Raw genomic sequence first — 12,794 nt, forward strand, 5'->3', positions numbered from 1 at the left:
TAGAACGTTACCTAATAATAGACAGGGTCATAATATGCCTTCGTCATATAGATTGTCGTTTATATATTAAATAGCCTTCTCCCTGGACTAATTAGGACTGATTTAATCTAATTCTTGAAAAGCTAATGTTATTTTGATAATTTCTCTAATGCAAAACCGTTATGATTCACCATGATGACGATAATCTTCATGTCTAAACAGATTATTTGGGGTCGTAACAGGATGGATGCTAATGTAATCGTCCAGCGCAGTAGGCCTAGGAACACTCTTCTTCATTACCTCAGTATCTTATTAGCTGCTGATCAAATCTTTAAGGGTGGGGGATTGCTTTGCGTCCGTTTTCTTTCCTTGCCTGTTTTACTAATGTTGTAGGAGAATTGTATGTAATGGAGACCTGCGGTATATTGGATGTTTATCAATTCAGCCATGAAGACATCAATGTCACAGTCCATAACATTCGCCATTTACAGTATTTTTAACGCCAGGGTGAATAAAATGAACATTTGCCATAACAAAGAATAGACTTCTAAGCCATTATAGGCTATTTGATGTTTGTAAAGGGGTTCCCTTATCTTCCCGCACACCAGCGTAGGCTACTGTGGCCCAGTAATGGACGTTTTTGGCCGATCAGCGATGCCTTGGGATAAATCATTAATGAGCATTCCTGAAGACATAATGGCCTTCCACTAATGCGTTATAATGATCTCCTATCACAACCACGTGCACGGATTTAATGGATGGAATGCCTTTGAGAATTCTCCGTTTAAACTTCGAAAAGTCCTCTCCCCTTTCAGTGTGCATATCGGGAAGAGCTAAAACATTAACACAGAGCTCCTCCTTGGCTCCGCGAAGCATGACTTTCCCTCTCCGGAGATCAACATCAGGTGCGCTCATTTAAATACATTTTATTATTAAAAGATAGACTAAGCTTTATGTTTTTAAAATAAAATACAAAAAAAGGCGTTTTGTTTTGGAAGGAGGCCCAGGTCAATTCAATCAAGTATTAGGCCAAGCCTACTGATGCCCTCGCCTAATGCTCATGTGAGCATGGATTGAAGTAGTCCCCCCAACCCGGTGTTGATCTTAAAGGTTACGGTCCAAAGAGCTGATGTAGTGACATTCCCTGTCGAATATAATTTAATAGGTGTTTCACAGAAATAGAAGTGTACTTGTGCGCTGTCCAAGGTGCTGAAGTTATAAGTGACGCTCCCTGTCCAAGGCGCTGAATTAAGTGACGCTCCCTGTCCAAGGTGCTGACGTTATAAGTGATACATTTGATAAATTTGTTTGCTTTCCTGCGATATTTTATGTAAACAAAATGGAACTGTTCAAAGTTTAGTTATTGTTGTTGTTTCTGCGGTTGTTATTTTTAACTGTTGACAAGAGATTGTAAGAATTTTTAGCAATGTGTGAGTGATTCTTTATGAAATGCAGGTGGCACAATTGAAGATATTATCTGGCCAATATCTTCAGCAAAAGGGCCAAAGAGAGAGGGCAATTGAACACCAAAGGAAAGGAAACTGATAATCAAAACAACGAGATTTTATAGCACGAATGAAGCAAGACCTATAATTGTATAGCCAAATACTAAAACGGTTATAATAGGGGAAAGTTATAATAATCTATGGGTAAATGTTTATTTCACATTCAGTTTCAATCACAAATAGTATTGCTTATGCTTTAATTATTAATCAAAATAAAACTAGGAGTCGTCACTCATTGATCCCCTATCAACTTTCATTTATTTTTTTAGGTCAAATCATACTCAAATCAACGATTTGTTATTGTTGATGTCGTTGACGTTGTTGTTATTGCCGTTTTATTTGTACTCTTCATATTTTATTATATTGGATGAAAGGTTAATTCAATTTAGGATAGGCCTAAATGTCGCCAAATCCGACACCACAACAAAACTTCAATGCATTTCAATCTGATGACAGATGTGGTTGTTACCTGACTCAAGAGAGGCAACAGACAGATGTTACCCCAAGATGAAGACCCCCACCAAAACCTTTCTTGAGTCCGAGCTTATGTTCTCAGCGCTTCGGAAAGCACCAATTTAAGCCTATCGAACGTATAGGCTATTATGCAGATTCACTTTACATGGCCGCAGCCCTATTGGAGAGGCGACAGGGGAGCTGAATGAGCTTAATCTGCCGAAAAACAAGTTCGTTTTAGCAGAAAGCACTAATCTAGGAACACCTCCCTCCCTTGATTATTTTGCCATGAGACCATAGGGTGCTATCAGTGATCTTCTGTTCTCCCTGGATTTATATGATGCGACGATTTCTTTCTGTGTTTTGCATCAGCGTCTCATCCCTTGCCTGTCACATGCCGATATTCAGTTACGAAGATGCCTGCAAAAAGCGCCCGCAGTTTCTCCTAATGCATTTTGTTCAGACTCCTATGCCGCAATTCATATCGCAGAGATGGAGAGGTGGAAGGAATAGTAGCGGAATCTCTGCACCAAAATGAGGCAAGACCTCCCCCTCTCGCTCCCCCTCTCGCTCTCGCTCCTAACATATATGAGTGTTATACCACGTGGCGCTAACAGCCTTTACTGTAAGTCATACTGTAGGTTATGTGGCATTGGCTCCAAACCTGAGGAGAAGATTTGCTTGCGGTTGCTGCATTAATGGCACACACAACTATGACAAGAGTTGTTTCATTGATTGAAAAGCATTTTGAGGACTACATTTTTCTCACGGAGGGTGGATGGATGCATCACAGCGGGTGTGCACGCATGAGAAGCTGCAGTGATCAACAACAAATCGAATGTATAAATTGGAGAGGCTAGCTGTTGATTCACAGCTGAAGGCGCACGAGCCCATTGGGCACAGAAGTCAATTCAACGTCTATTCCATGTTGGTTCAACGCAATTGCATTGAATTGGCATTGAATTGACGTGGAAACAACGTTGATTAAACCAGTGTGTGTCAGTGGGAGGTTTGTCTGCTCGGAATATCCAGTATCTTTTTCTCCAGCTGTGACAATAAAACTATAATGACTTTGTTACGCACTTTAAGGATATAATGGATTATTTGGTTTGCATAAAAACAATACTGCTTAGATTTCATTGGATAATATTCATTATTTGGTGAGTGGTGAATATAGAATTTTCTTCTGGGACGTTTTGCCATCACTAAACCGCCAAACTGGCTATGGCCGCTGCGATCGCCAGCTCCCTCATTCGGCAAAAGAGGGAGCGGGAGCGGGAGAAGGCGAATGCATGCCGCTGCGCAAGCAGTCCGAATATTTGCAAAGCAGGGGACAGGGGACCCTGTGAGAAACCGAGCAAGCTGAACGTGTTCTCACGCGTCAAACTCTTTGGCTCTAAGAAACGGAAGAGAATAAGTCGACCAGGTGTGCTCTTGAGTGTGATTTCTCGACATAACACAATAACTATCATCATCATAATCATCATCACCAACAATTCGAACACCACGAACACTTCCATCCTCTCCCATTTTAAATTTGAAGAGCTCAGAGTAATGGCACATTTGTCCAAATTGTGATGGTATAGTATAAGAAATACATTATTTGACTATCTATCCATCAACCTGTCGTGATCCTGCAAGTCCATGCACTCATCAATTAATTACCTCACTCTAACACATGACACTGTCATCATCGGAAAAGTGCACAACGTATTCACACTGCCATGCTTCTGTTGTGCATTATATTATCATCTTAACAAGAATGACATTCAAAGTACAGTGTCAGTGTACAGCATCCAGACAGGTAGATTACCTGTTTTTGAAACTATGAATGAGCTTGATATTGCATGGCCAGCCACCACTATCCCAGGTACCCATCACACTGTTTTGGGTTTGTGCCACAGTGTGATGTCTATGGGATGCCTGAGGTTCCTCTGGTATTTTACTACTGACTGTGCAGTAGTAGAAAACGAGCTAGTATAATTGGACTATAGACTTGGTATATGTCCAATATCTCCTTACTTCTTCTCTCTTCCCTCTCCTCCTGTTCTCACATTCTTCCCTGTTGTCTCCACAGAGCCCCAGCTCAAGGGGATAGTGACGAGGCTGTACAGCCGCACAGGCTTCTGCCTTCAGATGCAGGCTGATGGAACTATCGATGGAACCAAGGACGAGGACAACAGCTATGGTAGGACTATGTGTTTTTGCCTTGAATTCGTTCATATTTCAGATTATTGTGATATAGAATTCAAGAAGAGAGAATAGTCAACTTCACCTCTTTTGCTCAATGTTTTCTGTAGCTCTGTGTTCGCTACTACATCTCCAGTAGAATGTTTCTCTTATATTGTCTACACGCATAAAAAAGGTGCTATCTAGAACCTAAAAGGGTTCTTCGACTGTCCCCATAGGAGAACCCTTTGAATAACCATTTTTGGTTCCAGGTAGAACTATTTTGGTTCCAGGTAGAACCCTTTTGAGTTCCATGTAGAACCCTTTACACAGAGGGTTCTTCATGGAACCCAAAATAGTTATACATGGAACCAAAAAGTGTTCTACCTGGAACCAAAAATGGTTCTCCTATAGGGACCACAGAAGAACCCTGTTTTGTAAAAGTGTACTACCTACCCTCTCTTTTTTATTCCACATTGCAGCTGTGTTCAACCTCATTCCTGTTGGGCTGCGAGTGGTGGCCATCCAGGGGGTTCAGACCAAGCTTTACCTAGCCATGAACAACGACGGCTTCCTCTACACTTCGGTGAGTCTCACTTTACATTTTAGTCATTTAGCAGACACTCTTATCCAGGGTTAAGTGCCTTGCTCAAGGGCACATCAACAGATTATTCACCTAATCGTCTTGAGATTCAAACCAGCAACCTTTCGCTTACTGGCCAAACACTCTTAACTGCTAGGCTACCTGCCGACTCCTTTGTGTCTCCTACATACTTCCCTAGTTAGGCTTCCATGTGGCAGGATCACATTATAAACATGGTGGGTCGTGCCCTGAATGCTGATTGGCTGACAGCTGTGGTATATCAGATAGTATACCACGGTATGACAAAACATGTATTTGTACTGCTCTAATTGGTAACCAGTTTATAGTAACAATAAGGCACCTGGGGAATTTGTGGTATTGGGGCAATATACAGCGTTGTGTCTTCCTAAGAACAGCCCTTAGCCGTGGTATATTGGCTATATACCACAAACCCCTGAGCTGCCTTTGTGTTACTGAGTGAATTGATTACGTTGAAGGTCACCTTAACTGTCATGTTAATTATATTTAAGCATCAATTGTTGGTGTGAAAACCAAAGTGACTGGAGTGATGACTAAGGTCAGTAGTTGTGCAGTAGTTGCTGTTGCGAGTATTGCAGTGGCCACCACATTGTGTTTTTAACTTGTAATAGCGATCTTGTCCCTCTGTTTATGTCTCCATTGGTAACCTGGGGGCCATCTTTACGAGAGGGCTGGTTTGTATTCTGGGGAGTTGGAAGTTACCATGGAGACACATGAGTATGGAAATGCTCTCTGAAGTTGGGATTGTTTCAGCTCTGGTGAGGTCATTTAGCAATCTGGATGGAAAAATACAGCATGGGCTGAATGTTAGACAGCGTATTTAGATTCATTCTGTTTATTTAGCTAAGTTGCCTAAAGCCTAGCCTGTGTGCATGTGTGTGAGTGTGTATGATTGGATGTGAGTGTGTTTGTGCGTGTGTGTGTATGATCGGATGTGGGTATGTTTGTGCGTGTGTGCGTGCGTACGTGCGTGCATGCCAATGATTGGATGTGTGTGTGTTTGTGCACGTGTGTGTGTGCATATGATTGGATGTGGGTGTGTGTGTGTGTGCGTGTGTGTGCATATGAATGGATGTGAGTGTGTGTGTTGTGTGTGTGTGTGGTGCATGTGTGTGCGTATGATTGGATGACGGTGTGTTTGTGTGTGGGTGCGTGTTTGTGTGTGCGTGTTTTTGCATGCACGTGTGTGTTTGTGTGCGTGCGTGTGATTTAATGTGGGTGTGTTTGTGCGTATGTGTGTGTGTGTGTGTGTGCGTGCGTGCGTGAGTGTGCGAGCGAGTGTGTGATTGGATGTGGGTATGTGTATTATCACCATAGACATTGGTGTCTCTTGCAGAATGAGGTTTTGTATCGATCTTTGCCAATTAAAGTATTGACCTTTGACCTTTGTCTGTCAATTGAATGAGTCTGTGTTTTCAAACTGTGCAGGTGAAAAGTAATCAGCTCGCCACAACAATCTGAGCTGCTAGAGTGATGGATGAGCAAGCTGTAAGAGTGATGGACATTCCCATAGTCTGACATTCCCATCATAGGCCTGTTCACACAGTATGGCAAGCGAGTTTAATTCAGCTCATCAGTCAACTGATGTTTTCACAACTCAATTCTGAAAGCGACCAGTTGTAAGGGATCTCTTACTGCAGATTTGCAGCTGAGCACTTTGCGGCAGGCCTATGCCGTTTAGCAGCTGGGCACTTTGCGGCAGGCCTATGCTGATTAGCAGCTGGGCACTTTTGGGCCTGCAAATGCTGTTTAGCAGCTGGGCACTTTGGGGCCTGCCTATGCTGTTTAGCAGCTGGGCACTTTGGGGCCTGTCTATGCTGATTAGCAGCTGGGCACTTTAGGGCCTGCCTATGCTGTTGAGCAGCTGGGCACTTTGGGGCAGGCCTATGCTGTTTAGCAGCTGGGCACTTTGGGGCCTGTCTATGCTGTTTAGCAGCTGGGCACTTTAGGGCCTGCCTATGCTGTTTAGCAGCTGGGCACTTTGGGGCAGGCCTATGCTGATTTGTAAACTGTGCACGTAAAAGGCTCCCAACCATAGAAATGGAATTGGTCCCAACTTTTAGTACAGCCCTCTGTACTGCTCTGGACAGATTCTGGTAGTGCTTCATGCCAGGTACAGTGCCTTGCGAAAGTATTTGGCCCCCTTGAACTTTGCGACCTTTTGCCACATTTCAGGCTTCAAACATAAAGATATAAAACTGTATGTTTTTGTGAAGAATCAACAAGTGGGACACAATCATGAAGTGGAACGGCATTTATTGGATATTTCAAACTTTTTTAACAAATCAAAACTGAAAAATTGGGTGTGCAAAATTATTCAGCCCCTTTACTTTCAGTGCAGCAAACTCTCTCCAGAAGTTCAGTGAGGATCTCTGAATGATCCAATGTTGACCTAAATGACTAATGATGATAAATACAATCCACCTGTATGTAATCAAGCCTCCGTATAAATGCACCTGCACTGTGATAGTCTCAGAGGTCCGTTAAAAGCGCAGAGAGCATCATGAAGAACAAGGAACACACCAGGCAGGTCCGAGATACTGTTGTGAAGAAGTTTCAAGCCGGATTTGGATACAAAAAGATTTCCCAAGCTTTAAACATCCCAAGGAGCACTGTGCAAGCGATAATATTGAAATGGAAGGAGGAGTATCAGACCACTGCAAATCTACCAAGACCTGGCCGTCCCTCTAAACTTTCAGCTCATACAAGGAGAAGACTGATCAGAGATGCAGCCAAGAGGCCCATGATCACTCTGGATGAACTGCAGAGATCTACAGCTGAGGTGGGAGACTCTGTCCATAGGACAACAATCAGTCGTATATTGCACAAATCTGGCCTTTATGGAAGAGTGGCAAGAAGAAAGCCATTTCTTAAAGATATCCATAAAAAGTGTAATTTAAAGTTTGCCACAAGCCACCTGGGAGACACACCAAACATGTGGAAGAAGGTGTTCTGGTCAGATGAAACCAAAATTGAACTTTTTGGCAACAATGCAAAACGTTATGTTTGGCGTAAAAGCAGCACAGCTCATCACACTGAACACACCTTCCCCACTGTCAAACATGGTGGTGGCAGCATCATGGTTTGGGCCTGCTTTTCTTCAGCAGGGACAGGGAAGATGGTTAAAATTGATGGGAAGATGGATGGAGCCAAATACAGGACCATTCTGGAAGAAAACCTGATGGAGTCTGCAAAAGACCTGAGACTGGGACGGAGATTTGTCTTCCAACAAGACAATGATCCAAAACATAAAGCAAAATCTACAATGGAATGGTTCAAAAATAAACATATCCAGGTGTTAGAATGGCCAAGTCAAAGTCCAGACCTGAATCCAATCGAGAATCTGTGGAAAGAACTGAAAACTGCTGTTCACAAATGCTCTCCATCCAACCTCACTGAGCTCGAGCTGTTTTGCAAGGAGGAATGGGAAAAAATGTCAGTCTCTCGATGTGCAAAACTGATAGAGACATACCCCAAGCGACTTACAGCTGTAATCGCAGCAAAAGGTGGCGCTACAAAGTATTAACTTAAGGGGGCTGAATAATTTTGCACGCCCAATTTTTCAGTTTTTGATTTGTTAAAAAAGTTTGAAATATCCAATAAATGTCGTTCCACTTCATGATTGTGTCCCACTTGTTGTTGATTCTTCACAAAAAAATACAGTTTTATATCTTTATGTTTGAAGCCTGAAATGTGGCAAAAGGTCGCAAAGTTCAAGGGGGCCGAATACTTTCGCAAGGCACTGTAGTTAGTCCATCCCTTCTGTCCTCATTCACTTCCCTTTGGACATTTGATATGAATGGATAGCCTGGGTGAGAGGGAAATGGCTGAAACCAAGTGAAGCTTTCTTTCTTTCTCTCCCTCTCTTTCTATCCCTTTCTGTTTCTTATCTCTTTATTTCTCTCACATTCACACTCCTGTCTTTATCGCCTCTCTGTCTCCCTCTTTAGGAACACTTCACCCCGGAGTGTAAGTTCAAGGAGTCAGTGTTTGAGAACTACTACGTGACCTACTCCTCCATGCTCTACAGACAGCAGCAGTCTGGCAGGGCCTGGTACCTTGGCCTCAATAAAGAGGGAGTCATCATGAAAGGGAACCATGTGAAGAAGAATAAACCATCAGGCCACTTCATCCCCAAGCCACTGAAAGGTGAGTGGGTCTTACTCTAAGGCAGGGGTGGGCAATTCCAGTCCTCGGGGGCCTGATTGGTGTCACAGCTTTGCCCCAGCAAACACACCTGACTCCAATAATCACCTAATCATGATCTTCAGTTTAGAATGACATTTGATCAGCTGTGTTTGCTAGTGATGGAGAAAAAGTGTGACACCAATCAGGCCCTCGAGGAGTTGCCCACCCCCGCTCTAAGGCGTCCACATGCTTCCCAGTTGAAACCGTTTGGAAGGGTTTGTGCATATATTATGATGACATTTTGTGACGTTTTTGTTTGTTTTGGACTTTTTGGGGGACTGTTCAGCACACAAACATTTTTCTGGAGACAAGCCAAAGTCGGTAGCTGAAGTCTACGCCCCTTCGTTGGTGATTGGGCAACAGTAGGGATTCTTCAATAAAGTCTGTTGTCTGTTGTCATTTTTTCATGCACATTTTTCATTGAGAAATACTGCAGCAAAAATCTTAGATGTAAAAGTGCACGACTAAGATTACCTCGACAAAAACGTCAAAATTAATGACAGCAATTTACATATCAGATTTCTTGAGTTATCTTAATTCAGACTATTTTGAGGAAGTGTATACTGGCTATGACGTCTCAAAATGGACAAACTGTAAGGGCCGACGCCGGACAGGAGAAGCAGGTACGGGGAGTCAGACATTTATTCGGGAACAGACAAGGAAACAAGACAGGAACAGCGTCGGCACCCGGGTAACACGGACATGAGACCATTAATCCTGAACCAGGGAACAGAGCTTGGGAACAGACAGATATAGGGAAGGTAATAACACAAGTAATTGAGTCCACGTGAGTTCAATGATCACTGATGCGCATGACGGAAGGAAGGCAGGTGTGTGTACTGATGGTGGCTTGAGTACGTAATGCTGGGGATCCTGGTGCCCTAGAGCGCCAGAGGGAGGAGGAGCGGGAGCAGGCGTAACACAAACAGTACTATTGGCACTTTTTTTCTTATTTTTCAAGCTAATGTCTTTTAAGGGAGCCGAATGGAAGCATGCTGACGCCTTTACTCTGAGAGGCTGTGAGTAGGTCTTACTCTGTGTGTGTTGAAGGTTGTTGGGGTAACTGTTGGAGTTAAGGGCCTTGTTAGAAAGACTCCCCCTAGTATATCTTTGCATTTTACAGAAGAATATAATGTTTGTCAAAGGCTCTGCACAATACAGATAACCAGAGTTGATCTTTACCAAACTTGACACCCTATCTGCTTCTTTATCTTCCAGTTGCCATGTACAGGGAACCCTCTCTCCATGATCTGACCGAGTTCTCCCACTCCGGCAGCGGTACTCCCACCAAGAGCCGTAGTGCATCAGCCCTGCTGAACGGAGGAGGGAAGACACTGAGCCAGAACGAGCAGTCCACATAGCTGTGGTGGTCAGCGTCAGGCAGAGGGCGGTTCTCACTGTAAGCAGACTCAACTGATCCTCATCACACTGAACAGGTGGAGAGGAAGCAAATTAGCTTAGCTTAGTGTGTACTGAAACCACTGTGACAGACTATGACATCATCAATTAAATAATTCCATGAGTGAGCTTCTGCGGGTCAACTTTGCTATGAACTTCGATACGAAAAGCCATTTTGCTGGTCTGGAATTTATATTCTTCCTTGTATTCTTGAGCATATGTAGTGTATTACCAATGTATATCTCTCTGAAGGTCTTGAGAGGGAGAGTTACTGGTCAGTATTTATGTGGTCCATCAACTGTTGCTTTCATGCCTCCTAAAAAAAGCTTTTTTCTGTGTTTGAGTCCAAGGTGTACATATCTGCAAGCCTTCTGCCTCGTCTACCATATAAATTGCTTGCCAGCTATACTGATTGCGATCATTTGTTCCTGTGTACCAAAGAGTCAAGCGTGTTTCTCTAGTTTTACTCAAGGCAAAGAAAGAAAGGAAGAAAGAAAGAAATCGAATCACAAGCATAGGCCATGTCCTAAATCTGTCTTATCTACTACTAAAACGACAAACGGTGTAGTGTGTACCAATCGTACTACAAACGGTGTAGTGTGTACTAATCGTACTACAAACGGTGTAGTGTGTACTAATCGTACTAGAAACGGTGTAGTGTGTACTAATCGTACTACAAACGGTGTAGTGTGTACCAATCGTACTACAAACGGTGTAGTGTGTACCAATCGTACTACAAACGGTGTAGTGTGTACCAATCGTACTACAAACGGTGTAGTGTGTACTAATCGTACTACAAACGGTGTAGTGTGTACCAATCGTACTACAAACGGTGTAGTGTGTACCAATCGTACTACAAACGGTGTAGTGTGTACTAATCGTACTACATACTATTTAGAACATACTGTTTAGTAAACATTTATGCAGTAAGCAACAAATATCAACATACTAGGCTCCCCCATACTGAGAATGCATCATCTAATGCACAATTGCGTTGTTTTCCGACATTCATTCGTTTTGGTACAACCCATCCCCCCCTTTTCTGATTATCAGCTGATATGTTGTCAAACACACGTGGGTCTAAAAATACCAATCTCTTCCTCAATAGCATGACATCCTGGCATTTAAAGCATTTTCAAAATGTGTCATACTATGAAGCGTTCTATTTTGGCATACCCATCAGTCTACGAGTTACAACACAAGGAGGCGAGGGGAGACACAGACAATGTGTGGTCCACAGCAACTTGTTTTAATAATACAACAGAGAAGCAGAGTAGTTGTATTGTGTCATTAGTAGTCTCCTTTGACAAACTATAAACAACATTTCATATGGTATTTAGATGTATTCAGTCCTTTGTCTGTGTGTGTGTGTGAAAGGATATTAACATAATCCTTGATTTTTTATTTTACCATCAAATGGGGATTATTAGTGAAATTGAGGGCTCTTACAGATTAAATGATTGTTTGTATTCTCCTGCATTGTTTTTTCCCCCTGGAGCCGAATAGATGCTTATGTCTATCATTTTGATTGATTGATTGACACTATTATTGCATGAGAGACTGTGGACCTCTGGGAAATAGCAGCATGATGTACTGTAGGTCTACTATGCTTATTATCTACCTGTTTTGGACGCTGTGCTCCAGTCTATACCAGACTACAAGTGAATGATCCACAGAGCACAGATACACTTTTAATCTGGTACCTTCTTGCAGTAGGTTATTTGTTGTTCTAATGAAAATGCACTGAATAAAATGTTTATAAGGAAATAGGATTTTTGTTAAATTGTGCTTTATTTTTGTCCTTCTTTCCCACCTGTTGATATTGGCTCCACCCCAGGCATGAAAGGGTTATTAATTAATCCACCATCATCAACACCATCATATGGATGGTATAGCTAGATCATCATCAATTAATCCTTAGGGAACTGAGCCCATACTCATTCACAAAGCATCTCAGAGTAGGAGTGCTGATCCAGGACCAGTTTTGTATTTTAATCATAATGAATAAGATTATATGGGCAGGGGGGACCTGATCCTAGATCAGAACTCTTGCTCTGAGATGGTTTGTGAATGAATGTGATTAGGCCATTTTGCTGTGGTGCTAGCTAGAGGCTGAAAGGCCAATAATATTGATCGTAATGATGATGCCTCACATGTTGAAATAAAAGGCCTTCTCAACAGTAGAGTGACTGAGCCAATCAGAGTGGAGCTCAACTCTAGAGCTCTGCTTGAGATGGTATGGACAGTACAAACACTATTATAAATGAGAGAGAGGGAGGAGAGAGAGAGAAAGGGTGCAGGAGAAATCGTGCAGTCTAAAGAAATTTGGTTGAGCATGTCTATTCGCCATAGAAAGAAAGAAATGCAGTACAAATGTGAGGCGAGCTCTTCAGTGCAGGGTGGGTGGAGAAAGCATAGCAGCACATGGTAGAAAACACAGCAGTAGTGGGCTGCGGGTCCTGACAGAGATCATTATAGCG

At 42.7% G+C, this 12,794-nt stretch overlaps 1 protein-coding gene across 2 annotated transcripts; it reads left to right on the forward strand.

Moving 5' to 3' along the window:
- Positions 1–767: 767 nt before the first annotated feature.
- On the forward strand, positions 768–12,081 carry LOC110510139 (fibroblast growth factor 13). 2 transcript variants are annotated; one of them, XM_021591487.3, is made up of 5 exons: positions 768–884; positions 4,015–4,125; positions 4,589–4,692; positions 8,679–8,877; positions 10,135–12,081. In XM_021591487.3, the coding sequence occupies exons 1-5, from the start codon at positions 854–856 to the stop codon at positions 10,275–10,277; spliced, it is 588 nt and encodes a 195-aa protein (XP_021447162.1). In that variant the 5' UTR covers positions 768–853; the 3' UTR covers positions 10,278–12,081. The 2 variants fall into 2 exon arrangements, with proteins under 2 accessions (XP_021447162.1, XP_021447160.1); XM_021591485.3 differs by lacking the exon at positions 768–884 and adding an exon at positions 2,285–3,363.
- The last annotated feature ends 713 nt before the right edge of the window (positions 12,082–12,794 follow it).

This window comes from Oncorhynchus mykiss, chromosome 29, assembly GCF_057628025.1.
Source record: "Oncorhynchus mykiss isolate SJ-2025 chromosome 29, ASM5762802v1, whole genome shotgun sequence".
Taxonomy (NCBI): Eukaryota; Metazoa; Chordata; class Actinopteri; order Salmoniformes; family Salmonidae; genus Oncorhynchus; species Oncorhynchus mykiss.

Coding starts and splice junctions, on each gene's coding strand:
- LOC110510139 (XM_021591485.3), top strand. CDS start 3,162: ATGGCCGCTGCGATCGCCAGCTCCCTCATTCGGCAAAAGAGGGAGCGG. Junction 4,126..4,588: donor GGACGAGGACAACAGCTATG/GTAGGACTATGT, acceptor TCCACATTGCAG/CTGTGTTCAACCTCATTCCT. Junction 8,878..10,134: donor CATCCCCAAGCCACTGAAAG/GTGAGTGGGTCT, acceptor TTTATCTTCCAG/TTGCCATGTACAGGGAACCC.